General features: G+C 45.1%; 1 protein-coding gene and 1 pseudogene across 1 annotated transcript in view; both read left to right on the top strand.

Moving 5' to 3' along the window:
• The window catches only part of LOC126988316 (neurofibromin-like), an 84,374-nt gene extending 77,728 nt beyond the window's left edge, over positions 1–6,646 (top strand). The window contains exon 16 of the mRNA XM_050846371.1: positions 6,602–6,646. Within this exon, the coding sequence (XP_050702328.1) occupies positions 6,602–6,646 (45 nt within the window). The remainder of the gene's footprint in view (positions 1–6,601) is intronic.
• The window catches only part of LOC126988315 (neurofibromin-like), a 219,442-nt pseudogene that overhangs the window by 103,420 nt on the left and 91,668 nt on the right, over positions 1–24,354 (top strand).

Below are 24,354 nucleotides of genomic sequence, written 5' to 3'. Positions count from 1 at the left end.
TATGTGGTCAAAGAATCAGTCAGGTGATAGGTGAAGCTATGCAAAAATGCCGCTGTATTGGGCAAGAACATCCACCAGTTACTCGTCCATAAATTTGCCACGCTGGGCTGATATGATCTTCCACCAAATTTAGTGAAGAACACACTCAATTGGCAATCCTGTGTTGTGAGAATAGTGCTGGAACACTCATACGCGGGAGATTTTAGTGCGGGTGGAGGTCACAGCGAGCGTTTAGCACCACCAGCAAATATGCCTAACACCCGCTGCAAGCGTTTAGCAATGAAAGGGTTAAAGGATGTTCTCAGTGGTGGTGGTCAGCCACACAACTGGTGGTCTGCCTTGAAACAGTCCTGTGTGGAGCAGTCTTCCCTCCCTCCCCTGTGTGGGAATGGTGGCTCCGCTGTTATGACCCTGCTGTGAAGGCCAGCGTGTTGTCCTCGTGTTTGAGAGCAAACAGCGTAGCGCTGAGCTCACATTACCCAGCACTTGTTTTCTTGAACATAAAGTGACTTCATTTGATTTCCAGTCATCTGAGGCTGAAAAGCTTCTAAGTGATTTAGATTCATAAGGAGGCGCTGAGCCTCGTGGCTTTTTCCTGCTGTTTTTCAGAATCATTAGTAAACTCCCGGCTCCCAAAGTGTCCGGCATTGTCAGAATTCTAATTCAGCAGAGGTCACTTTCCTGTCTGTTGGCATATTGGTAATGTTACTCCTGGCCCAAAGGAATCTGCTTCAGTTTTACCAGAAGAATACAGACCCATCTCTAGTACTGTCCAGAGTGTTTGAGAGTTTGTTGAGGAAACGACTCACTAAATAACTCAGCGACTTCAATCTTCTAGTGTCATGCCCCGAGAGCTTACTTTTCTATTTCCTCTATTTTCTTACACGTCCTCTGCGTGTACCAAAACACACGAGAAATTAATCAAGACAAGGAGAGGGTGTTCCCCGGCTGCCTGGGATTGAACCCGTGACCAGCGTGACGGCCAAAGAGGTGCCCCACTGGCTAAGTGGGTTATGGGAGGCTCGTTCATCAGGCCGTCGCCGCACTACACCGATAAGGTTTTCTATTATCAGTTATCGGGTATCGGGAATAAGGTTTTCTGTTATGGTTACTAAAAATAAGCAAAGGAAGGTAATTTTGTTAGGACACTTAACGTTAGGTTAAAAATATCAACTTTTCTAAATAATAGTTGATTTGGTTAACACTGGCTATCTTAAATAACAGATTAAGTTGAAATAACTATATGTCAATGATAAATTTACCCAGGTTAGGTTAATATGATTAGGTTTGGCTTATCGCCGCTGGGAGGTTAGTGAGGTAATAATGAAATAACAGACACTAGTGACCCAAATAGGTATTGTTTTGGGTTGGGTAAGGTTGGTGGGAAACGTTTGTTGAAGTCAGTCACAAGATTAACAGGTGTGTTAGGTTAAAAGAGTTTCTATTCTATCTATCTATTCTAAAGGATAAGTCTGGCGAGGTAAAATATTGGCTCACCTGTGTTCGTTCCTTGGGCAGGAGTCTGTGGCTGCCGGTGTTGATCACAGGTAAGATACACGTGCACCAGTGATGACTGGACCTTCACAGACTACCTAAGGTGAGTGATAACAGACACTGGATGTCTCCAGGCGATGGCTGGGGGCTGTATAACGCCAGCCACACACTGCGGCCCGCGGGGCTTCCGGCAAGGTTACTCCCAGGGCTCCTTGAGAGGCTGAAAGCCGTTATTTCACGTGACTCGGGGGCCATGGGCAGTTACCAGTAGCCACTGACCAGATCAAGACTCGTAAAGACTTTATTTCCTCTACCGAGACACATCAGAAGATCTCTAAGAACGGGAAGCGGAAAATGATCATCCACGGTCGCGGTGTTCACACGCCGGAAATCAATCACAGGACGATAAGAGCCGTCTTTCTTTGGAACCAGGAACAAGGGCGAATTCCACGGGGAATTCGATTCTTTGATGACACCTTGTTCTAACATTTCAGAGATAAGTTGTTGCACCACCTCCCTCTGACTGTGGGGGAGCTTGTACGCATTGATATATACAGGATTTGTATTGGGTTTTAACTTAATGTGGTGTTCAGCACACTGCGTAACTCCAAGCGGCTCGCCTGGTAGAGCAAGCGCCCCCCGATAATGCTCCAGAAGCTGGACTAAGGTTGGCTTAATTTCGGAATAGTGTGCAACTTTTAGGAACGCCTCTAAATGAGCTGTGTCTTGTTCGGGAGAAGCCTGACACGCCGAGGATATGCCTGAAACTTGGGCTGAAGGGTATTCAGCTGGTTCTGGGGCGACATTTCTCCCATACACTAGACACTGGCATAATCGAACACCGTGTTTTAAGGATACAGGGGATCCAGACGTGTTTATTACCAATGCCTCTGCAAAACCACCCTCCTTGACTGTTGCAAGAGTTACCTCCACCGTCACGCGGTGTACGTGAGGAACTCCGTCGATACACACATCACTGCCCGCCGGAGGGGCGTTAGGCAAACGGATTTTAACAAGTTTTGCAGCACGATCCGGAACTATATGAGGACCTTCTACGACTGCCGTTACTGTCCGCCACAAGTCTGCAATGGTTTCGTGTGGTTTGACCGTAAGAGGGGACACTTGGGCGGTGGCAGCCCTGAGTCTGTGGTGGGTTAGTCATTTTCCACCTCTGAGGGTGAGATTACAGTTGACAGAGGCGATGGATTGACCATCCCCTGTATGCGTCGGCCGTGATACACGATCGCGTTGCTTACAGGGTTTATGGCGATGTGCAGGTCTTTCATGGCGTTCAATCCTAAGATCCCATCTACAGGGAAAGCAAACCTGCTAGAGACATAAAAGAAATCTCGAAAGGGACATACTTTTTCATGTAAGCTGACTGTTAGTGGTATTCGCCCAAGGATTCCCAAAGTGGTGCCCGTCACGCCTATCACATTCAGGTCGTTCTCTTGGAGCGGCCAATTTTCCCCACTCGCTTGTCGTGGCAGTGACCTGTAAGCGGAGTCGGATATGACATTGACTGTGGCACCTGTGTCAACCGCTAAGGTGAGGGAAGTGTTGCCCACCTTGCAAGGGAGGGCAATTATGCTTGTCCGTCCCAAGGCGGCAATGACGGAGTCAAGTTGCTCCCAATTAGTATTTTCCTTAAGGGACACTTGGATGTACGCCTCGGGGCTGTCACGAAGTCAAGTCTTTTTATTCTGAGAAGAGTGTGGTTTACTGTCCGCTGAGGACTTGTACTTCTGTTCATCCTTGGCCTTTTGTATTGCAGAACAACTGTCTGAATCATGAAATCAATTACAGTGGATATGGCAAATGGCAGCCATCAGCTGTTGGTTTGTCCTAGCGATCCTGTGTGATGAAGGATTCCAGCCCATGTAAACACCTGACCTACAATATGAGTCCTGTATTGAAGGAGTTGATTCCCTACGTTTCGAGAAGCAAGAATGTTCAGAATGTCCTGATTGCTTGCAAAAACTACAGGTGAGAGAGACCTTACTTTGAGCCTGTAATACTGCGGCTGGTGCGAGGGGATGCTGGTGAGGGTGTCCTTGAACCTTGAGTGGGTTGTAAGTATGCAGACGAACCCGGGGGTGAACGAATTCTGCGGCCTGTAATTGATAAATAATGAGTGCCTGAACAGAAGATTACCTTAGTAAATTCACTGGTTGTGGTATCGTGTTCCAGTCCCTCTTCACTTGAAGGACGAGCCAACTGTTTAAAGGTGTCGCCGAGTTTAGCGAGAGTGTCTTTGTTCATACTATGGTGTAAATCATTTACAAAATAGGAGCATATGTTGATAGCTGTAAATATGAACCAATAACCGGAACGTGTATGAATGAATAGTTTGCGTTGAAACCCTAAAAAGGCAAGAAAGAATGGCTAGCAAGGTGCCTGTTTAGACGTAATAGAAGTTAAGGTTATAATGGAATGCCCTAATGATATGGGTATATATAGAAAGAATAACTATATAAACAAAGTGGTATGTTAAGTGAGTATACCATTGAAGCTCACGTTTTCTCTCGAGCGGTGAAAAGAAAACGGAGGCAGGGCACACTGATGAAGATTAAATTTGATCAGGGAACTCACACTATACTCAATAGACTCGCTAGCAAACAAGAAGAAAGAATCAATATCGTATGCGAATGAACGTTACTCCCACAATTATGACTGATTAACATCGGTAGGAACACAGAAATAAAAAAATCGTGCCCCTGCACGGATAATGAAAATAAGCCGAGGCGGCATATTTGGACAAGAAGGGAATATCCACAAATACCAAGATTAGTCAGCTGATGTAGTGGAGAGGGCGACGGCTTGTGATGCCCTGGGTGACGTGCAGTCGTTGTAGGCGCGTCAGGAAACCTCGGCCGCGGCCACAGCGGCGGTGAGAGGTGAGGGATGGGCTGACATCGGAGGACTCGCAATGGAGGTTGAAAAACTGCTGACCCAGCAAAATGAGCGGCCGCGGTGCGCGGCTGGGAGCTGGTACACTGCCGCCAGACGTATGATGGCCGCGTCGTCCTTGTTATAGTAAGAGATGGGCGGCGGTGGCAGACAAGACGACTTGGGTGTGTAACCTCTTGAGAAGACGCCTTGCAAGAAACGGTAGTGGGAACAGCTTGCAGTCACCGGGAGATGTCCGCGGGTACCCTTGCTGACTGTTGTCGGAAGAGGGTTGGGCCGATGCTCCCGGCAGCGGCGGTGGTGCCGCCAGCTGCGGAGCGAGGGGCATGCGGGGTGTCCCAAGGTCAGCGGGGCGTGCCTCCTCGTTGCAGGTGTGAATACCTCTGCCGTATCGTGGAGTGGCTTGCAGGGTACGTAGCAGTGCTGGCTTGAAGCGGGGAGCGGCTTGTAGATTGTGGCCCTCGCTATCGGCTGCGTAGGCCTGTGGGTGTGCTGGGGCTTGTAGGCTTGACGCCTGTAGAGTTGCTTGAAGCTGGTGTGCTCGAGGCTTGTAGGCTGTAGAGCCTGTAGGCTTGTAGCTGGTGTGCTCGAGGCTTGTAGGCTGGACGCCTGTAGAGTTGCTTATAGCTGGTGTGCTCGAGGCTTGTAGCTGGCGCCGTATGAGTTGCACGTAGGTGGCGACTTGTGAGATGCTTGTAGCTGGCGCCATGTGAGTTGCACGTAGGTGGCGACTTGGGAGATGCTTGTAGCTGGCGCCTTGTGAGTTGCACGTAGGTGGCGACTTGTGAGATGCTTGTAGCTGGCGCCTTGTGAGTTGCACGTAGGTGGCGACTTGTGAGATGCCTGTAGCTGGCGCCTTGTGAGTTGCACGTAGGTGGCGACTTGTGAGATGCTTGTAGCTGGCGCCTTGTGGGTTGCACGTAGGTGGCGACTTGTGAGATGCTTGTAGCTGGCGCCTTGTGAGTTGCACGTAGGTGGCGACTTGTGAGATGCTTGTAGCTGGCGCCTTGTGGGTTGCACGTAGGTGGCGACTTGTGAGATGCTTGTAGCTGGCGCCTTGTGGGTTGCACGTAGGTGGCGACTTGTGAGATGCTTGTAGCTGGCGCCTGGTGCGTTGCCGCGGACGGCAGGTGCGGTGCCGCGGACGGCAGGTGCGTTGACTCCTTCTTCCCTTGTACGCCTGTCCCCGGAGTTTGTTGGTGAGTTCTCGTGGCTTGGAGGAGAACGAGGTAGCGAAGGCACAGGCGCGGGGTGACCGCTGCCAACCAAATGTAACGGGCTTGTCGGGGGGCGTTTAAAGGGTGTTGATTAAGACTTCAGCTTCCTTAAGGCGAATTATATTCGTAGCCTTTATGTACAAGAAGCGACGGAGCGAGAGCGACTGTCGTTGTGTGTCAGTCGGACTCTCGTGAAGGAGTGGCGAGTTACAGGTTGGAAAAATAAGGCGCAAATCACTAAATCAGTTTGAGCTGCCAGATTCACCAGATAAAATAATTTTTCAGAGAAAATGGGGAGAACTTGATCTCATTTTTCTATGTACATTTTGTTGTCATTAAACTGAAATATAGAATTATTACAACATTCCCACACATTAATATATGACATAAAGACTAAAATAATGAAAATCATTGTAAAAACATATCCTGTCTCCTTGGACTGTCTGTTTTCCCGGGACAAATTATTATTTTATGTATTGAAGAGTTTAACTCAATGTTTGATTATTTTTTTCTTAATATACATTTTTATAAGATAATTTATTTACACAAAACCGACAAATACTTTTTTTTTTTTACCATTAATGGTATTTAATAACAAGGATGAGATTGTCCACCGTACCCACCAAAACAATAACAAATCGTACGCAAAGGCTTATCCCACGCCTACTACTGGACTAGACTGGACGCGTTCTACTTGCTGTACCTTACCTGTATTGCTGCTCTTCACTTGGTTTCATTTTTGCTGATATCAAACCCCAGGTACGTAAACTTAACTTCCTCTTACTAGGCTGTTATCGTAGGTCCAGTGGCACTCATTAATAGTACCGTGAACTCTTCAGTAGGTCCCAGTGTAATCTCTATATATAAACTGTGGTCACATATCCTTATTTCTCTTTCATTCAACATCTTGCATGGGTCTTTGGAGACCAACAGTGGAGAACCTGGTCACAAGCCCTAATGTTACCTGTGTACTCTTCCAGGTTCCAATCCACGACCGAACTAGCCCCCTAAAGCACACCAGCTGACACTCAAGCAGTCCCGAGGTCATGGAGGTCAGTGCTGACATCAGCAAATGGACAGTGCAGACGTTAAAAACGTTTTTAAAGTCGAAAGGCATACCATGTTCTGGGTATGGCAAAAGCCAGTTGAAGGACATGGTACTGATGGCACTGCAGCAACCTCATTTAGTGGAAGATGTCCTGCCTCTGAAGGAAGATGATCACACACAGAGGAGATCTATTAAATTATCTGGGACACAAGTCTTGCTTCCAGATCCAAGGACTCTCACTGAGTGGCAGGAGGACTTGAGTACAATGCCCTATATTACTCAAGCCCATGTACTCATGTATCTGGTCTTAAAACAGGGATGGCCAGCAGAACGCATCCAAGCCTATGAAAAGGAATGTGGCTACCAGCTTTATCAGGAGAGACACATCCAGCATGTTCAAGTAAAAAAGCTGGATTATGATGTGTCGTGCATTAAAGGTACCTGTGTGCCTAAACCAACCAGAATGAGACCCTTACCAAGTTTGGATGTTTGCCTCTTCTAATGGTGACATCCATGCAGCTGGCTGCCAGTGTATAGGGTAAGTAGTAGTTTAGTATTTTTCAATAATTTTATAGTATCTTGATGCTTTGCCCTGTTCATTTACCTATATTTTTTTTCATCGTCGTTATACATAAGTATAACATGCACCGCTTTACCTCCCATTAATGGTTATCAGCCTAACCTATACATTTTTGTGATGCCCCAGAGTGGCAGATAAGCATGCCTACAGCCTTTCACTGTGTGGTAGCTCTTTAGCGAGATGCATAGAGTGCTGGCCTGGTAAGCCGGAGGTCGGGAATTCAAATCCCGGTTGAGTGAGAAAGTTATTTATCTCACAACGGATCAATTTCTCATATGTTTACGAGTTGGCCTGATGCAAGGAAGCATCAGGGTCATGGAAAAAAGACAGTATATTTCTGTTATCCTTGATCCTCCAATTTATTAGTTTATTAGAGAGGATAATAGCTTCTAGCTGCATGAAAAAGAATAATGTTTATTATCTAAACTTGATTTTTTAATTTCATAATTGGTTGTTTGTGATTCATATTATTTAAAAAAAGCTGGCTAAGCTAACTTTGACTTGATTCTAGATACATTAGTAAAGACAAATCTATTATTCTATTATAGAGATGATGGGGGATGCAAGAACGCCATAGCATTCAACTTCGCCGTATCAGATTTTGTGCAGCGTAGGGGTGCAGCCGAAGTGCACAGCGTACCTGCACAGACGTGACTTGCACCTGGGACAAGCCTGCAGGCAAAATAAGTGTAACTTTAACCTTGTCACCATTGCGAGCAGGTAGGTGCAATACATTTTGTAGAAAACAGTTTGACACCCAAGGACAATAATAACATGTCACCTAGGAGCTACACTCACCATGTCTTGCCTCCATGTCTACTCTTATGCAGGTTTTCTTTTAATTTGTTTATACATTTAGCTGGATTTGGTTTCTATAATCCTACTCATACTTTACAAATCTTTAACAATCCTCCACTTCTAGCTTCTTTCTATTCTTTCCACTCTCCATAACATAAATCCCTTATTTTAGGGTTTATCTTTTTCCAGCTTTCTAAATTTTCACCATAAAATTGCCTTCTTCATTCTTTGTTAAATGAAAATTTCTTAGAATACAAAGAAACAGGTAGATTGAAATGAGGACGGGAGTGTTTAATTTCCTGAGTTAGGTGTGTGGGTGGATGTGGCAGAGAACAAGAGTTAATGTGCTTCAACAAATGTGAGTGGTTTGGTATTACTGAAGACAGGAATGTAGATGTAGTGCAGCAGATTTGTGGGTGGGTATAGTTGAGAACAGGAATGAATGTTTCTTTGAGGCAAGCAGGCTGCCTTTTGACTGCTGTTCACTCCATATATATTGTTTTCTAACATCTCTTACATTAATTTTACAGCACAGGTGCAGGGAACAGCAGATCCAGTACTCAAAAACCTTATAGTTCTGGTAGTTATAAGGCAATATCAGAGTTATATTCCCCTTATACTCCCGACAAAGTTGCAGACGACATTGCAACCACTCTCCAGCATGTACCGGATGCAGCACTGTGGGGTATTGTTCCAGGAAGACCAGCCTCCTCTTTACCCTCTATTACAGGATTAGCAAAATGTTTCTTTTCACAGGACAATCAAGGTGAAAGTTTCATCAATTTTTTAAAGAGTAAGTATACTAATACAGTTATTTCAGAAATTTTTGAAAAAACCAAGCGACAACATTTGTGTCCCATATGGAAACAACAGAGAGTGGGGGCAATAACTGCAAGTGTGATACACAAAGCTGCCAGATATAAAAAGAATGATCCTGATAATTACATAGTAAAAGGAATTATGGGGGAGTCTTCCTTTATAGGGAATAGTGCCACTTCTTATGGGCTAAAGTATGAGGCACTTGCAAGAAAACTTTACGAGACTCAAATGCGTAAGAAGCATAATGGTTTCAAAGTAAAACGTTCAGGTCTTATCATCAGTATTAATTGCCCCTCATACGAGCCAGCCCAGATGGTATTGTTTCATGTAGGTGCTGTGGAACTGGGATTTTAGAAATTAAGTGCCCTTTTAAACTTCAATTTCAAACCATGACTGGAGAAGATATTGCTAGGGATGGCTCTTACCATATAAAAATAGGAGAAAAGAATAAAGTTACATTGAAGGAAGAGTCTCAGTGGTATACTCAAATACAAACACAGCTAGGTGCCGGCAACTATTCCTGGTGTGACTTCATTATTTTCACAAAAGCAACACCACACCTAACCATTCAAAGAATTTGCTTTGATGAGGAGAGGTTTAATAGAGAGGTGCAAAAAAGTTTAATTTTTCATGAAAAATTTGTAATGCCAAAATTGCGGGGATGAAGAACTTATTTAGAGGGAACTGACAAGATACTGTTCCATGCTTTTCTCTCTCTCTCTCTCTCTCTCTCTCTCTCTCTCTCCCATTTATTTATGGACTGTGGTGATACGAAAAATTGTTTTGTATGAGATTTGTATTTGTTCATGTTTAAGATTTCTTTGGGTACCTTACTTGCCCTTTGGGGGCAAAGAAGATTGCTGTCACACAAACAAACAAACAAACAAACACACACACACACACACACACACACACACACACACACACACACACACACACACACACACACACACACACAGAGCATGTAACTTTATATGATGAATCTCAGATGATGTAATAAAATATCTGGAAACAAAAGTAGTTTTATTCACACCTTCATTGACTTATTCATATCCGATAAACCTAATCCAAATTCATAAACAAAATAGTGTACCATAACATTACATAATTATGTGAATTCAGAGCCCTTAAGTATATAATGATATTTGTAAATATAGACATGAACATTGACATTTGTGTCAACATTTAGTTGCACAGAGAGGGCATTAAATTGCAGAAAACAGCAACTATTACTGAAATTTGATGCAAAAGGGGCCAAAGCTTATTATCGAGCTGTCCTGATAAAATTTTGAAATTCTTCATTCTTTCAATAGCACGTTCAACATGCACCCTCAATGAAGCAACCTCCCTTGTTCTGATTCTTTCTTGTGCATTTAGTGCCCTTCCTGAACCATCCTCTTTCTTGCGAGTTAAGGGTGGCATGTGCAGTTTTGCACCACGTTGCAGCAGTAGGTCTCCAATATTGAACCCTCTATCCACCATGACAGCATCTCCTGGTTCAATTTTGTCTATCAGTTCAACCTCTGCAATGTGCCTATCAGATGTGTTACCACCATATGGAGTTGACACAAATGTAATAATTCCTGTTGGTGTTATGCCAACAAGAACTTTGGCAGTGTTGTGATGCTTATACATGGAGTATGTCATTGCTTGAGCAGAGCAGTTTGCTGGTTTGTTGATATAAATCTCTGTGCAATCCAAAATTACCCTTGTATCTGCATACTTTACTGGATACCAATCAGGAAGGTTGTCCCTAACTTGCTGAGCTGAAGGCCACAATAGCCACGGTTGCAGTACCTCATACAATACATTTATCCAGGTATTAGTGATGCATGAAACTGAAGCTTGTGAGACTGCAAATAAGTCGCCTAAAAACCAGCCCGGAAAACCTTGACGGATGTACACAAGTGTAATTAAATACTCATCAAAAGTATCTAGTATTTTCTTACGGCCACGTGCCCCTTTCTTTAAATTTTCCTTTATGCTTTTTGGCCCTTTCCAGTAATTAATTGTTTTTACTCTCTTTTTAATGGTCTGATAAATAGAAATCAAAACACTTTTGTTAGGAAGACCTGTATAGCGCTGAACACTCTTGTCACTAGCAAGAATCCTTCCTCTGGTCCGGGCTCTCTGATCAGTAGGTGCTTCTGTTAGATCTGCCTCCTGAAAAGCATAAAAGATTATATAATATATATATATATATATATATATATATATATATATATATATATATATATATATATATATATATATATATATATAACTTTCAACAGTTTTCCTTAATTTACTCCAACTTCCTTTTGCCTCAGCGAAAGCGGACACATACCAAAAGAAGCGCAATGAAATTATCTATCTAATGGTGTATAGCGTCGCCTTTCCGTTCACTCAAAATTTTGAGATATAGGCCTTTGAAAAAATATAAGATTTTATACACGGCGGGGCAAGCCGCTATGACAAGATAAAACGCGCTGGCTGGCTGTCTCTCTCTCTCTCTCTCTCTCTCTCTCTCTCTCTCTCTCTCTCTCTCTCTCTCTCTCTCTCTCTCTCTCTCTATGTGTATTGTGTGTGTATTTGTATTTGTGTGTGTGTGTGTGTGTGTGTGTGTGTTTGCTTGCTCAAATGCACATCGCCTTCTGAGGCGTTTTACTTGTTTATATATGTATATATAACTAACCCTTTCAACTTGTACTCCAACATCCTTGGGCTCAGCTGCTGAAGTAGTAGCAATGGCTGATGCTGAATAGGTGTGATCCTGTGGTTCCGGCACTACCTCTATCTGGAGAAACTGTTCAGCATCAACTGTGGGAAAATAAAATATAAAGTTCAGATATATGTATCATTCAAAAGACATTTCTACACAATGTCACATATAGGAGCACACAGCCTGCTGCTAGCTCAGCGGCAGAGCAATTAAACTAAAACCCTTAACTTACGGCCTCTGCCCCCCTCGACTAGAGTAATTCTTACATGTTTCAGGAATGATTTGTGAATGTCATTTTATAGAAGGAAATATCTTAGAGTAATTAATACTTTCAACTTCTACAATCCTGTCAGCTACACATGTTTCCAACTTATAAAATAGTAATAAACTTTTACAAGTTGAAACAGTAATGATTAACCTGAAATTCTAAAGTGAATGAGCTGTTTTAAAGTAAATAAACACTAATTTGGCTTCCTTGGCAATGCTTAAGTTTTTTTCCATTACTCTAGTAAGTTTGCTATGCTTAGGTAAAGAAATGCAGGCAATTACTTCATTCATCAGTGTAGGTACAAGTGGTGAATGTTTTCAAGTCGGCTACATGGCACCGATTTATAGAATAACACAATTTCCCTAGACAAAACTCACGTAATAAGTTATTTCTTACACGATTTCTACATTCTAGACCTTCTAAAAGGGATAATAAACCTAATCTGATGTAAAGCAACCCACTTGTAAATTTGTGCCATAAATTTACCATAAAAGATGTTCAAATCAACACTAAAACTGCATGGTATAGTAACATACCTTGAACTGATGCATTGTGAGCCCATGTCTCGACTTCAATATGGACATCAGTTTGTACTTCGTCAGTTTCCTTTATGAAGTCAATGTTGACTGGCAAGGCAGGGGCAGAGTGTGAAGAGGGCAGTGACTGGGTTAGTGGTTCTTGATCGCCTCTGTCAGCCGCTGGTGTTCGTGCTCCAAGCCCACTGATGGCACCAGCGTTGTTTTTCGGCCTCCATTGATTGTAGCCGAACAACTCTGGATCAGGATGCGATGGTGACGGCCCGTTGTTCCAGTCTATAAAGTGATTTGAGCACAGTGCATGGTGTCGGGTGGCTTTCCATGTAGGTCCCTCTTACATCTGGTCACCCACAAACGTCTTCGGGCAGCCTCTTTTTTCTTTGGAAAACGAGCCCAGCCCTTCACCTCAGGATCCTTCTTCTGCGAAGAGGATTTGCAGTCGGCAACAGCACATATGTAGACTGTCATGTTCGAGGACAGTAGCAGCAACAAGTAAATAAGCGCGGGATGTTTGTTTTGGTTCTGGCAGGAGGGTTCGTCAATTTCGATTTCGGCGTCAACTGAGCAGATCATTTCGGCTTCCACACATTTTCGTTTTTTCGCAAAAACACGTAACGGTTATGTGTTCCATACTTACTGTGCGAAGAATAATCTCTAGAAAGGCGATACAAATTATTTTTTTTGTAATATTCGCTTTGGTTCACTCGTGAAAAATGATGTAGCTGCAACACCCCTTCGATCACTGTTTCGCCTCTAAAAAGATATTTACATTATGTACTTGAGTTGACATCATAAATTATTATAGACAAATAACATTGTGTTTATATTAGTAAGAATATTGGTATTGAAAATTAATATGTATGGTAAATAAGATTTTTTTCAGGATGCCACTTGGCTGAGCGAGACAAATTCTCCCCGCGTAATTAAGCGTGCTGGTGACTCATGACAACTATTGACTATTGGTGATTTGCGCCATTGGTCACGTATGTCAAGGTGACCTCCACGCACCATCGGAGTGCTAAGTATACAAAACTGAGACGGTAAACACTGACGGACGACATTCCTTTAAGGTGGCGTGATCTATCTGTCGTGGGGTTTTTCCATTGACAATTGTATGCCTAATTCGTGGTGATATTAAATAATAATAATACATTGATATCCTACTATAACAGTCGGACCGGGAAAAGGACCTTGGCATTATAGTGGCCAATAGCCTCAAATCATCCAGTCACGTGGCAATGGTGGCTGCTAAAGCGAACAGCAGACTGGGCATCATCAAACGCAACTTCAGTGTGCTGGATAAGACCATCTGCTGCCGCTATATCTCTAGTCCGGCCCATCTTGGACTACGGGGCCCAAGTGTGGTCCCCATACCTGGCAAAGGACATCCAGGCCTTGGAGAGGGTGCAGAGAAGGGCAACAAAGCTAGTACCAGGCATTGCCCAGTTGCCATACGAAGAGCGCTGTAAGCACCTTGGCCTCCAGACGCTACAAGAGAGAAGAGTGAGGGGTGACATGATCCAGACATACAAGCTCCTGCATGGCTACGAGGACGTCCCCTCACCAGATTCTTCAACTCAACACTCACCGACTGCGGGGCCACTCCTACAAGCTGAGTAAACCAGACCATTGGCGAACCGCAATGAAGGGAAACTGGTCTGCCATTAGAGTTATAGACCCGTGGAATAAGCTCTCAGATAATGTGGTATCTGCCCCTTCAATAGCCAGTTTCAAATCGCGGTATGACAGGCACTTGGATCAGGGGCATGAGGCTAACAGGTCTTAGAGGTGGGGAACACCAAAAGAAGTCACTTCTTACTCCCCCACTATCCATTCATAGGTAAGCATTCATAGGTAAGCTGTAATCCGCCATTTTGCAATACTTATACATTTTTAACGGTGCTATGGGAGCCCCTTCCCCGCCTTAAATTTTCCGCCCGCTAAGTGCTCCAGCTCCAGCGCTAAGTAGAAAACTTAACGATTCTTTGCCGTTAAGTGCACTTAGCGATGCTGAGAACGTTTGTGTATACGGCCCCAGGTCGTAAAGCTCGGTTGGAGTAGTTTAAATATGCTCCCCCACCCAAATACCCCGAGTTCACGCAGGTCCCCCAAGATCGTTGGGGGAAGGGGATTAATTCGGCTTCTTTACTTTTAAGTACTTTGTTTTTTTTACTATGATATATGGAGGCGTATTATCGTATTCTGGAGGCGCGGAGTCAATATCCACAATCACCTTGTATACTGGGAATACGAGCCCGTGAAGCAGATTCAAAATCCGGTCAGTAGGGATTCACGTGTTCGAACAGCTCGGGCAAGAGGTTCGAGAGCCTGCACTTCCTGCACAAGCCGCAGTAGTGTTAAAGGCGCGGTGTTGGATGGATCCCGGCTAGCCGGTGGTTTTACTTGTGTCAGTGATAAACAATGAAGATACACTGTGTTTGGTGCCACGGACTCTACTTGGCGGACAGAAACCTTGCGATGAGGTGACAGCCTGCTAGAGAGAGAGGGCATGAGTGTGGTGGAGGCGTTTATGTGAGCACAGATGGCCGCCGGTGCCACGCCAGATGGTGAGGTGAGCATCGTTTGGTGGGTTCACTACGCTTCTCTCCCAAAACAAGCTTGGGGATCCACTGAGTGCGTGGTTTTCGTATGGGAAACACTAAATTCGTCGCAAACGCTTATTTTAGTGGTGGAGGAGAAATTCCCTAAATTTAAGAAATTTCCCTGGATCTAGGGAGTTTTTTTCCCCCCCCCCCCACTAAAAAAATACGCGAATGCGACGGATTTCGTGTCCCCCACCCGAAACCCCGCATTCCCACCAGGTCCCCAGGCTTGTATGGGGGGGAGGGGGGAGTATGGGCAAACACTAGAATTTTACCGGTTCAGGTGATGGGTCAGCAATATTTCAGAATCACACCCAAGCTGCCCCATGTCAAGTTTACCTGTTTCAGGCTTTTTATGGCTGAGGTGACAGCTTGGTATTATTTCAGAATCACACCCAAGCTGCCCCATGTCAAGTTTACCTGTTTCAGGCTTTTTATGGCTGAGGTGACAGCTTGGTATTATTTCAGAATCACACCCAAGCTGCCCCATGTCAAGTTTACCTGTTTCAGGCTTTTTATGGCTGAGGTGACAGCTTGGTATTATTTCAGAATCACACCCAAGCTTACACATTTCCAGCTTTTGGGGTCTCAGGTGGCTGCTCGGGGGTTGTTGAGGGAAGGACAGGAGCCTAGGTGGTACTAATTTTGAGACACGCTTTATTTCAGTGCAAAATATGATGCTGTTTATTATGGAGAAAGTTTTATTTTCCAGAAACCACTGAAAGGTTGACTTTTCAATGCCTGACGTGCACCTGCCGCCGCCCTGCCCCGTAACGGGAGAGCCACTCCTTTACCAGTGGGCCAAAGAGGTGCCCCCCTGGCTAAGTGGGTTATGGGAGGCTCACCCATCAGGCTAGTCGTGTCACTACAGTGTGAGGCCTATCACATACTTAGGTATACTTAGGTGAGTGCTGGACGCAGGCCCAAGGGCCTCTATATCCAGATCTTCAGTAACAGCTCAAAAAAAACTATGGTATGGACATCTGTGGCGAAACAGACAACTTTGCTTCATAGTTAAAAAACACTTCTTGATGCTGCCAGTGGCGGTCAAGTCTCTTTTCAAATGTATAAATACTTGGGGCCTCTACTACAGAGGAGGGAAGACTATTCCATACATTTACTATCCTATTCATGTAACTGTTTTGACGGATCCTTGTGTTGCACCTCTTTTTATTCAATTTGTATTGGTGTCCTCTTGTCACTAATTCTTCACGTACATTATAGTCAAGCACTGGAGCCACTCTGGTGTCATATTTCCCCCTTGCAATCTTATAGGTCTCTATCATTTCACCCCTTAACCTCCTATACACCAATGTTGGCAAACTAAGTTCCTTTAACCTTTCTTGGTACGATAGGTGTCTAAGTCCATTTACCATTCTCGTTGATCGCCTTTGCACATTTTCCAGGGAAGTGATGTCCTTCTTTCTACTCGGACTCCATATCACATTTCCAAATTCCAGCTGTGGTCTCACCAGTACTTTATACAATCTAATAAAATTTTCTTTATTTAAATCCACAAATGACCTTCTGATGAGTCGCATTGTTCTATTGGCTTTATTTATTTTGTCATTAATATGTTGTTCAAATGTAAGATGCTGGTCTACTATTATTCGAGATCCTTTTTACTATCCACTCGTTCAAGACTTACAGGTTGGTCTTCCTTCTGCATAAAATATTCTCTTTCCACTTGTTGATTCCTTTGCCTTGTCACTGTCATAACCTTGCACTTCGCTGGATGGAACTCCAATAACCAATCCACTGACCAACTTTGTAGCCTGTCCAAATCCCTCTGGAGTGATCCTTGGTCCCCAGAACTTCCAATTTCCTTAAAACATTTAGTGTCGTCAGCAAACATGTATACCGATGACTCAATATTATCTGGCAAGTCATTAATATATATCACAAACAGTAATGGTCCAATAACACTTCCCTGAGGCACTCCACTGACAACATCCTTCCACTCTGACGAGGAACCTCTAACAACCACTTTCTGTTTTCTTCTGTTTAGTAAGGCTTTAATCCAGTATACAAGTTGATCTCCCATTCCATAGGCTTTTAACTTCATCATCAATCTGTTGTGTGGGACAGTGTCAAATGCCTTTTTTATATCTAGATACACTACATCAAGTTCTCCTCCACCTTCCAGTATTTCAGTCCATGTATCCATTACCTTTAATAACTGTAGTGTAATTGACCTCCCACTGATAAAGCCAAACTGACTCTGGCTAAACAAATTGTTTGCTGACATATGATGAACCATTTTATCTCTCACTATAGACTCCATTACTTTAGATAATATACATGTTAAGCTTACCGGTCTATAGTTGCTTGGCGTTTTCTTACAGCCTTTCTTAAATATAGCCGATATTGTAGCCTGTCTCCATATTTCTGGTACCTTTCCCGTTCGAAGTGATGTATTATATAAGCTTTTCAGGGGCTCTGCAAGCTCAGAACTAAGTTCCTTTAATATCCTCGGTTGTATTTCATCTGGTTCAGGAGATTTATCCACTTTGAGATTTTTCAGTTTCTCCTTAATTTCATGAGCAGTTATCTCAACCATCTCAAGTCTACTTCCATAATTTCTGGTTGCGATGGGTGGTGGAACTGAATCAAGCTCCTCTATAAATACACTACTAAAGAAATCAGCTAGTACCTGTGCTTTCTCACCATCTGTTTTTGTCAATTCTTCTCTGTCCCCTGACTCTGATATGTATAGATCAGCTACACCCTCTTTTACCTTCACTTTACTTTTCACATATTTCCAAACGTTTTTTGGGTTCTCCCTTACACTTAATGAAATTTCCCTTTCCGCTGCCCTCTGCAGTTTCCTCGTCATAGACTTTGCCTTATTTCTTGCCCTGGCATATTCTTTATATTTCTGTTGATCCATGGTCTCAATATACCTTTGCCATGTTCTATGTTTCTTCCTCACTGCTTGTCGTGTCTTCATGTCAAGTGGTGTATTATATTGTCGTTGTCCTGCAGTATCAATGATCTTACTGGGGATAAATTTTTGTTTTGCTAACTGAAAATTTTCTGTGATCATCTTCAACTGTTCCTCTACATTATCTTTGCAGTGTTTGAATCCTTCTTCCCGTTCGATACTCCCTAAAAATGTACGCATAGCTTCATAGTCCCCTTTATCATAATAAAACTTCTCATATGAGCGCTGGGGTACACTGTTAAAAAATTTAAGGTCTATTATAAGTACACAGTGATCACTTTTACCAAGGGGGGACTCATATTCAATATTTGATATTATACCTTCCTCTCTGGTCATAATTAAGTCAAGTAAACTTGTTGAAACCATGCCTCTTCCTCTGGTGGCCTGTGATACATGTTGGTACATGTAAGAGTTCCTCACTGCTTCTATAAATTTATATTCCTCTGTTTCTGTGCTCCCTCCCTCTGTAGTCCAATTTTCCCAATCAATTTTGGGATAGTTGAAATCACCAACCATAAAAACGTGTGTATCCCTACCAGAATTCACTTCCACCAATAACTGTCTGAGTTTATCGTTATTTTCCTTACTGCTGTGTGGGCTTTATAAACACCCCATCAGTGCTTCCTCGTTCTTGTTAACTCTCATGCGTATCCATAAAGCCTCTTCAAATTCTGTGTTCATCTCCACTTGCCATGCTGATATACTCTCATGTACATATATTGCTATTCCTCTATTCTCTCTCTTTAAATATAACTTATATCCAGATATTGACATTTCTTCAGCTGTCAAGGGATATCTCAAATATTGGATTAACCTCACATATAAATAACAGAAGTGGCTTGCTTATACAATGCCTTAATCTAAATCTTAACTCGATTAACTTGGTGCTCAAGACATCAGCATTTGTATACCAACACGTCATTGCTCGTATGTCTTTACTATTATTTCCTTTACTTAATTTTTTACCAACCTTCTTGCCCAAGGCGGGCCCTGTACTTTGTATTTATCCTCAAAATTAAGCCTGACAAAACTAACCAAAGTAAATCTAACCCAACCTGACCTGACCTAACTATATGTGGTAAATTCCAGAAGTACCGTACACCCGTCTCCCTGCTGTATACCTCCACCCGTGTCATTGTGAAGGACACCTTTGTGCTGTTTTTGTGCCTTCCTGCCGCTGCCTGTTTTGGGTGTTTTTTCTTTCATTTATTTGATAGATTTTTCATTCCGTGAGTGTTCTGAGGCATCATTTGGGTATTGCTCCAGAAGTACACCCAAGCCTCTCTACTTCACTTGCATGGGAGTTAAGACTCACATCAGCAGTCACTTCCAGTTATTAGGGACACACCATTACCAGCTGTTCCCTCCTCCCTAGCAGTAGCCTGTCCTTTAGGGGTCAAGACTCACATCAGCAGTCACTTCCAGTTATTAGGGACACACCATTACCAGCTGTTCCCTCCTCCCTAGCAGTAGATTATTGGCAGAATATTGTAAAAAATTAAACATAACAAAACTAACCCAAACTAATCAGTAAAATTCCAGAATAACACCCGGCCCACTACGAAGGACGCCTTTGTGCAGTATTTGCGTCCTTTATTGCCGCTTGCCATTTGGTGTTTTTTTCTTTGATTTTATTGTTTTTTGGTTTGTTTGAGCGTTTTGATCCATCGTTTGTTGTGGAGACGAATAATTATAATAGCCACAGTAAGACCACGTTGATCTTGGCCCTCGACTCTACGGCCACCGTGTCATGTGCAGGCCGCTCTGGCCTGAATGGTGTCAGGTTAGGTCAGGTTAGGCTGGATTTCATTTGGTGAGGTCAGGTAATGCTGGATTTCATTTGGTGAGGTCAGGTTATGCTGGATTTCATTTGGTGAGGTCAGGTTATCCTGGATTTCATTTGGTGAGGTCAGGTTATCCTGGATTTCATTTGGTTAGGTCAGGTTATCCTGGATTTCATTTGGTGAGGTCAGGTTATGCTGGATTTCATTTGGTGAGGTCAGGTTATGCTGGATTTCATTTGGTGAGGTCAGGTTATGCTGGATTTCATTTGGTGAGGTCAGGTTATGCTGGATTTCATTTGGTGAGGTCAGGTTATGCTGGATTTCATTTGGTGAGGTCAGGTTATCCTGGATTTCATTTGGTGAGGTCAGGTTATCCTGGATTTCATTTGGTGAGGTCAGGTTATCCTGGATTTCATTTGGTGAGGTCAGGTTATGCTGGATTTCATTTGGTGAGGTCAGGTTATCCTGGATTTCATTTGGTTAGGTCAGGCTAGAGTTCATTTGGCCAGGTCAGGTTATGCTGGATATAGTTAGTTTATATGCTGGATTTCATTTGGTTAGGTCAGAGTAGGTTAGATTTAGATTGGTTAGATCAGATATCGTCAAGCTAGGCTAGATTTAGTTTATTTAGGTCAGGTTACACTAGATTTGCTTTGGTCAGGTCAGATCAGCTTAGATTTAGTTTATTTAGGTCAGGTTACACTAGATTTGCTTTGGTCAGGTCAGATCAGCTTAGATTTAGTTTATTTAGGTCAGGTTACACTAGATTTGCTTTGGTCAGGTCAGATCAGCTTAGATTTAGTTTATTTAGGTCAGGTTACACTAGATTTGCTTTGGTCAGGTCAGGTCAGGTGGGATTAGTTTGGTCAGGTCAGGTCAGGTTAGATTTAGTTTGGTTAGGTCAGGTTTGATTTAGTTTGGTTAGGTCAGGTTTGATTTAGTTTGGTTAGGTCAGGTCAGGTTTGATTTAGTTTGGTTAGGTCAGGTCAGGTTTTATTTAGTTTGGTTAGGTCAGGTCAGGTTTGATTTAGTTTGGTTAGGTCAGGTCAGGTTTGATTTAGTTTGGTCAGGTCAGGTCAGGTTTTATTTAGTTTGGTTAGGTCAGGTTTGATTTAGTTTGGTTAGGTCAGGTCAGGTTTTATTTAGTTTGGTTAGGTCAGGTCAGGTTTTATTTAGTTTGGTTAGGTCAGGTCAGGTTTTATTTAGTTTGGTTAGGTCAGGTCAGGTTAGATTTAGTTTGGTTAGGTCAGGTCAGGTTTTATTTAGTTTGGTTAGGTCAGGTCAGGTTTTATTTAGTTTGGTCAGGTCAGGTCAGGTTTTATTTAGTTTGGTTAGGTCAGGTCAGGTTTTATTTAGTTTGGTTAGGTCAGGTCAGGTTTAGTGTTTTCCGGTAATACGTGTGGCAGGCTTCACGCTGTGCCGGTGTTGTCACTGGCGGCAGAGGGTCACGCCGCCTGCTGCTGCACGGGATCACACACACATTTCACGGTTCTTTTCACACTTGCTTTTTCTTTCTCTTCACTCTTTCCTGTGGTTTTCCGGGAGGTTTAAAGTTAAGGAGAAAATATGTATGACAGCAGATGAAGTAGGAAATGAGATATTGGCGCGTGAATAATGGCAGTCTTGACCCCATTGTCACGGCCATGTTACGGTTATTACTCACACGCACAACGCCTCAAAACACTCTCCTTAACTTGAAAAAACTATCAAGTGGAAGAAAACTCTGGAAACAGGAAACTGCAGCAGGGAAGTGTTTACCCTCGCTGCAAATTAAGGACTTTGGGCACTCGAGACACGGCCGAGTTGCTTGCCGTCTGAACCACTCGTGTGTGAGGCAGTGATTTCCCGGCATAGTGTCCGGGAGGATGTGTCAAGGGATGTGCTTCCATTTATTGCATTCTGGCAGCGGGGCACAAGCCAGGTCAGGTCAGGTCAGGTATAGTTGAGGTGGCTTGCACTCAGGAGGGTATATTCATGTCAACTCAATTCATCTCAATGTTTCCATGTTATATTATCTCCAGTGAATGTCAGACTGCAAGTTTGGGTATAATTGCGGCGCAGTGTTGGGGAAAATGTTGCAGGGGTGGTGGCGGGCGGGGAGTGTTTTCTCACAAAGGAAGGGGAGGCAGTAGTTGGGGGATGCAGGGGTGGAGGCAGGTGTGGAGTGTTTTCTCACACAGGAAGGGGAGGCAGTAGTTGGGGCTGCAGGGGTGGAGGCGGGCGTGGAGTGTTTTCTCACACAGGAAGGGAGGCAGTAGTTGGGGCTGCAGGGGTGGAGGCAGGTGTGGAGTGTTTTCTCACACAGGTAGGGGAGGCAGTAGTTGGGGGCTGCAGGGGTGGAGGCAGGTGTGGAGTGTTTTCTCACACAGGAAGGGGAGGCAGTAGTTGGTGGCTGCAGGGGTGGAGGCAGGTGTGGAGTGTTTTCTCACACAGGAAGGGGAGGCAGTAGTTGGGGGCTGCAGGGGTGGAGGCAGGTGTGGTGTTTTCTCACACAGGTAGGGGAGGCAGTAGTTGGGGCTGCAGGGGTGGAGGCAGGTGTGGAGTGTTTTCACACAGGAAGGGGAGGCAGTAGTTGGGGCTGCAGGGGTGGAGGCAGGTGTGGAGTGTTTTCTCACACAGGTAGGGGAGGCAGAAGGGGTGGGTGGCAGGGGTGTGGTGTTTTCTCACACAGGTAGGGTAGGCAGTAGTTGGGGGCTGCAGGGGTGGAGGCGGGCGTGGAGTGTTTTCACACACAGGAAGGGAGGCAGTAGTTGGGGGCTGCAGGGGTGGAGGCAGGTGTGGAGTGTTTTCTCACACAGGTAGGGGAGGCAGTAGTTGGGTGCTGCAGGGGTGGAGGCAGGTGTGGAGTGTTTTCTCACACAGGAAGGGGAGGCAGTAGTTGGGGGCTGCAGGGGTGGAGGCAGGTGTGGAGTGTTTTCTCACACAGGTAGGGAGGCAGTAGTTGGGGCTGCAGGGGTGGAGGCAGGTGTGGAGTGTTTTCTCACACAGGAAGGGGAGGCAGTAGTTGGGGGCTGCAGGGGTGGAGGCGGGTGTGGAGTGTTTTCTCACACAGGAAGGGGAGGCAGTAGTTGGGGGCTGCAGGGGTGGAGGCAGGTGTGAGTGTTTTCTCACACAGGAAGGGGAGGCAGTAGTTGGGGGCTGCAGGGGTGGAGGAGGTGGAGTGTTTTCTCACACAGGAAGGGGAGGCAGTAGTTGGGGGCTGCAGGGGTGGAGGCAGGTGTGGGTGTTTTCTCACACAGGTAGGGGAGGCAGTAGTTGGGGGCTGCAGGGGTGGAGGCAGGTGTGGAGTGTTTTCTCACACAGGAAGGGGAGGCAGTAGTTGGGGGCTGCAGGGGTGGAGGCAGGTGTGGAGTGTTTTCTCACACAGGAAGGGAGGCAGTAGTTGGGGCTGCAGGGGTGGAGGCAGGTGTGGAGTGTTTTCTCACACAGGTAGGGGAGGCAGTAGTTGGGGGCTGCAGGGGTGGAGGCGGTGTGGAGTGTTTTCTCACACAGGTAGGGGAGGCAGTAGTTGGGGCTGCAGGGTGGAGGTGGGTGTTTTCTCACACAGGTAGGGAGGCAGTAGTTGGGGCTGCAGGGGTGGAGGCGGGTGTGGAGTGTTTTCTCACACAGGTAGGGGAGGCAGTAGTTGGGGCTGCAGGGGTGGAGGCAGGTGTGGAGTGTTTTCTCACACAGGTAGGGGAGGCAGTAGTTGGGGGCTGCAGGGGTGGAGGCAGGTGTGGAGTGTTTTCTCACACAGGTAGGGGAGGCAGTAGTTGGGGGCTGCAGGGGTGGAGGCAGGTGTGGAGTGTTTTCTCACACAGGTAGGGGAGGCAGTAGTTGGGGGCTGCAGGGGTGGAGGCGGGTGTGGAGTGTTTTCTCACACAGGTAGGGGAGGCAGTGGTTGGGGGCTGAAACATTCAATAAGTTCATAATGAAGTGCTTCAGCGCGTCCTGCTGCCACTCAGCAAGCGTTGGTGCTGGAATTGTTATATCAACACCTCGGCCTCGGGGAATTCAAGGATGGCGGCTGAGGGCCTCAAGGTTTGCACGGAGTTAACCAATCCAGTTGTATTAGAGATCAGCGGCGGGGTCGTGTGCCCTGCCCCCACGAGCATAGGGGGGCAGGTTTACTATGTGACGGTAATCAAAACATTAAGACAAAACTGCCACTGAAGTGTTCCTGCTTGTTTTCCTGCTTGGCTGTCTGGCATGTCACTCCATCATCACCAGCCTCTTCCTCTAATTGTCCCCCTTCCTCCTCCTCCTCCTCCTCCTCCTCTGCCGTCAACAACCAGAGCCACCAGTGAGGGGCAGCGAGGGCAGGCCGCCTCGCTGCCTCCCTGGGGACCAACAGCAGGAAACGTCAAAACTCTTCTGTCACTAAATCCTTTCCATTTTTCACTCAGGAGTGGGCAGAGTACTGGAGCACCTGATGGCACTTAGACAGAAGAGGGCGTGGCATAAACAGCCCATCTCCTGCACCCCAGGATGTGGTGTTGGCCATGCTGGGAGGAGCACAGCGCCAGGAGACAGCTGCTCAAGTGAGGGTCTGAGGCGGACGCTGTGCTCAGCGCTCGCTGCGTCCACGCTGCCGCTGACCTCAGGACCCCTTGGTGTATCCCTCGCCTCGCCTGCCGCTTGGTCCCTGAGTGTGGCGTCGGGGGAACCTTGCC

This window comes from Eriocheir sinensis, chromosome 69, assembly GCF_024679095.1.
Source record: "Eriocheir sinensis breed Jianghai 21 chromosome 69, ASM2467909v1, whole genome shotgun sequence".
Lineage (NCBI taxonomy): Eukaryota > Metazoa > Arthropoda > Malacostraca > Decapoda > Varunidae > Eriocheir > Eriocheir sinensis.
Note: the sequence above shows the minus strand (reverse complement) of the source record. Positions and strands in the feature narration are given on the sequence as shown.